Here is a 2,850-nt window from a genome sequence, read left to right on the forward strand (position 1 = left end):
ATGCTCCACTGCGAGAAGACATGGTGCAGATGAAGCAGCAATTTTGGTTTTTGCTTTCCCTTTCTCTTTGGAGGGAAAAGCGAAAGAATGGTTTTATACTCAGTCGGAAGATGTGATTTCCAATTGGGACTTGTTGCGTAAGGAATTTCTAGAAAAATTTTACCCACCTCAGAAAATAGATAAATTGCGAAAGGAGATCTCTTGCATTGTGCAAAGGGATGGGGAAACTCTGTATGAGTACTGGAAGAGATTCAAGAAGTTATTGGAAGCTTGCCCCACCACCGGATTGACGAATTGGTGCTTATTAGCTATTTTTGTCAAGGGATGAACCCCCAAGATAAGCTTCTCCTGGATGCCTCTAGTGGAGGATCCCTCACAAAAACAATACCGCCGAAGAAGCTTGGGAGATCATAGCGGATTTGGCGGACTCCACTCAACACTCAAGGGCAAGGAATCCACAACCTAAAGCTTTAAGTGAAGTTTCTCCTTTCGGAGATGCCATTTTAACCAAGACCCTCGATGAGATGATAATTTTGTTGAGACAAATTACCCAAGGGCAAAAAATTCCTCAAGCTTTGCTATCTTCTCCACCTCAACCTCCAAGAATAGAAGGACCATCAAGATCATGCGGTATTTGTGCTTGTAGTGGCCATTACACCGATGAGTGCCCTCAACTCCAAGAGGACACTACATTGGCGGTAGCTAACCCATACCCCCAAAGGTCCACCTACAATCAATGAGCTAATCAATATGGAGGAAATCAAAACCAAGGATGGAGGGATAATTCTAATTAAAGGTGGAATCAAGCTCCTCAAGCTCAACCTTATCCAAGCTAACAAGCCTACTATCATCAAGCTCCCTAAGGTAAACCACAATACCAACAATCCTATCAACAACAACCACGATCTCAACCTCAAGGGAGGTATCAACACCCAAATAGTAGATCTAACCCTCCTCAAGGCAATCAAGACCCTCCTCCCAATCAACCTTACATGAATGACCCACTTCAAGCCTTTATGCATGAGCAACGAGAATTTCACAAGAAACAAGAAGCATATATGGCTACAATTGCCGAAGCACTCTCCCGTTAGGCTCTTTCTCCTCCAGCTACACAAAATGACCAACAAGTCTTAACTTCTAGTGGTTTGCCCTCTCAACCTCAACCGAATCCTAAGGGAAGCATCAACACTATTACCCTTACGAGTGGCACCAAATTAGATGAAATTGGTGTTGTGCCTACAAATTCGAGTGAGGAGCCACTCAATAAAGGAAAAGGGGAGGAAGTGGAAGTGACAAGAGATGAGGAAGGAAGTGTTGCAAAAGATGAGGAGGGGCCACTCAAGGTCAAGGAGCCAAAATGGAAAAATCCGCTTGAAGAGCCTATGCCCATTCCATTTCCAACTTTGACTAAGAAGGCCAAAAAGCAAGAAAAACTTGATCCCAACATGGTGAAAATCTTTAAGAATGTTGAAGTCACCATCCCACTCTTTCAGAACATTCAACAAGTGCCCAAATATGCCAAGTTCCTCAAAGAAGTCTGCACACATAAGGAAAAAATTGGCGAGCTCAACAAAAGGTCGGTAGATGATTCTATCTCTTCACTAATTCCTGAAAAATGCAATGATCCTGGCTCGTGTTTGGTTACTTGTTTGATTGGTGGAGTGAAGTTCATGGACTGTATGTGCGACTTGGGGGCGTGTGTAAGTATCATGCCACTTCCCATTTATGATAGATTAAACTTGCCACCAGTTAAGAGATCAGGGGCGAGATTTGTGTTAGCAGATAAGAGCATTGTATCAGTTGTGGGGATTGCAAAAAATGTGCTAATTGACATCCAAGGATTACTCTTTCCGGTAGACTTTCACATTTTGGAGACCCCTCCTATTAACTCAGACAAGCCATCATCCATACTCCTTGGGCGGCCGTTTTTAAAGACGGTCCGTTTCAAACTGGATGCACATTCGGGAGTCTATTCTTTTTAGGCCGATGACAAGGTGGTAGAATTCACTTTGGAAGAGTCCAAGAAACCAGTTCTCGAAGCCTACTCTATCTTTGGGTGCGATATAATTGAAGAGCAAGTGATTGAGGATGGCAAGGAGCAAGAAGAAAACAAGAATGCCAAGGAGTTAGAGATCTTCCTCGTTGGAGAAGTTTCAAAGTGACCCATGAAGCCATGAAAAGTCCAACTTAGGACTCTAAACCAAAGTGCTTGGTAGGAGATACCCCACCATGATAACATTTTTCCAACTTTATCTTTTGTTTATAGCTTTTTGAATTAGTTGCTTTCTTGTGGTATGATGATTAGCTTAAGTTTGGTTTGATATTTTTGAGTTGAATAAGTTGAATTGCTTGTGGATCATGAATTTATGCATGTTTGAATGATTTGGGGTTGATATGTTGATGTGCTAAGGCTTAGGACCTTAGTTTTGAAGAGAAATTTTTTTTGTGAAACAGGGCATCTGTGCGTACGCACCCTGCTGTACGTGCGCACAAAACTATGATTTTTGCCATTTGTGCGCGCGCACAAGCATGTGCGCCCGCACACCCTTTACAGTGCCCTCTGGTCACAGCGCCAACACAGCCTGCGCGTAGGCGCTGCCCTGTTTTTCTTGATCTGTGTGTGCGCACTGCTTTGTGCGTATGCACACGTCTCCTTTTTCGCGCTACTTGTGCGGCCGCACAGACGTGTGCGTCCGCACGCCATTCAACAGCCCCTCTATTGGGAGCATTGGCATGGGTTGTGTGCATCAACAACCCTCCTATCTTTGCTTCTGTGCGTGCGCACGCACACATGATTCTTCCCTCAAGCAAACCTTTTTCTTAAAAAAAGCAAAGGATTCTGTGCGAGCG

The 2,850-nt window shown here is 43.9% G+C and overlaps 1 protein-coding gene across 1 annotated transcript; it reads left to right on the forward strand.

The window, feature by feature from the left end:
• The first annotated feature begins 750 nt into the window (after positions 1-750).
• On the forward strand, positions 751-2,162 carry LOC107480235 (uncharacterized). Its single transcript, XM_016100385.1, has 3 exons — positions 751-864; positions 1,092-1,937; positions 1,983-2,162. The coding sequence occupies exons 1-3, from the start codon at positions 751-753 to the stop codon at positions 2,160-2,162; spliced, it is 1,140 nt and encodes a 379-aa protein (XP_015955871.1).
• The last annotated feature ends 688 nt before the right edge of the window (positions 2,163-2,850 follow it).

This window comes from Arachis duranensis, chromosome 3 (assembly GCF_000817695.3).
Source record: "Arachis duranensis cultivar V14167 chromosome 3, aradu.V14167.gnm2.J7QH, whole genome shotgun sequence".
In the NCBI taxonomy this organism is placed as follows: Eukaryota; Viridiplantae; Streptophyta; class Magnoliopsida; order Fabales; family Fabaceae; genus Arachis; species Arachis duranensis.

Excerpts from the sequence above, each read along its gene's own strand:
- LOC107480235 (XM_016100385.1), top strand. The coding sequence starts at position 751 with ATGGAGGAAATCAAAACCAAGGATGGAGGGATAATTCTAATTAAAGGT. Across the intron at positions 865-1,091 it reads CTATCATCAAGCTCCCTAAG|GCTCTTTCTCCTCCAGCTAC; the intron begins GTAAACCACAAT and ends CTCTCCCGTTAG. Across the intron at positions 1,938-1,982 it reads GGCGGCCGTTTTTAAAGACG|GCCGATGACAAGGTGGTAGA; the intron begins GTCCGTTTCAAA and ends TATTCTTTTTAG.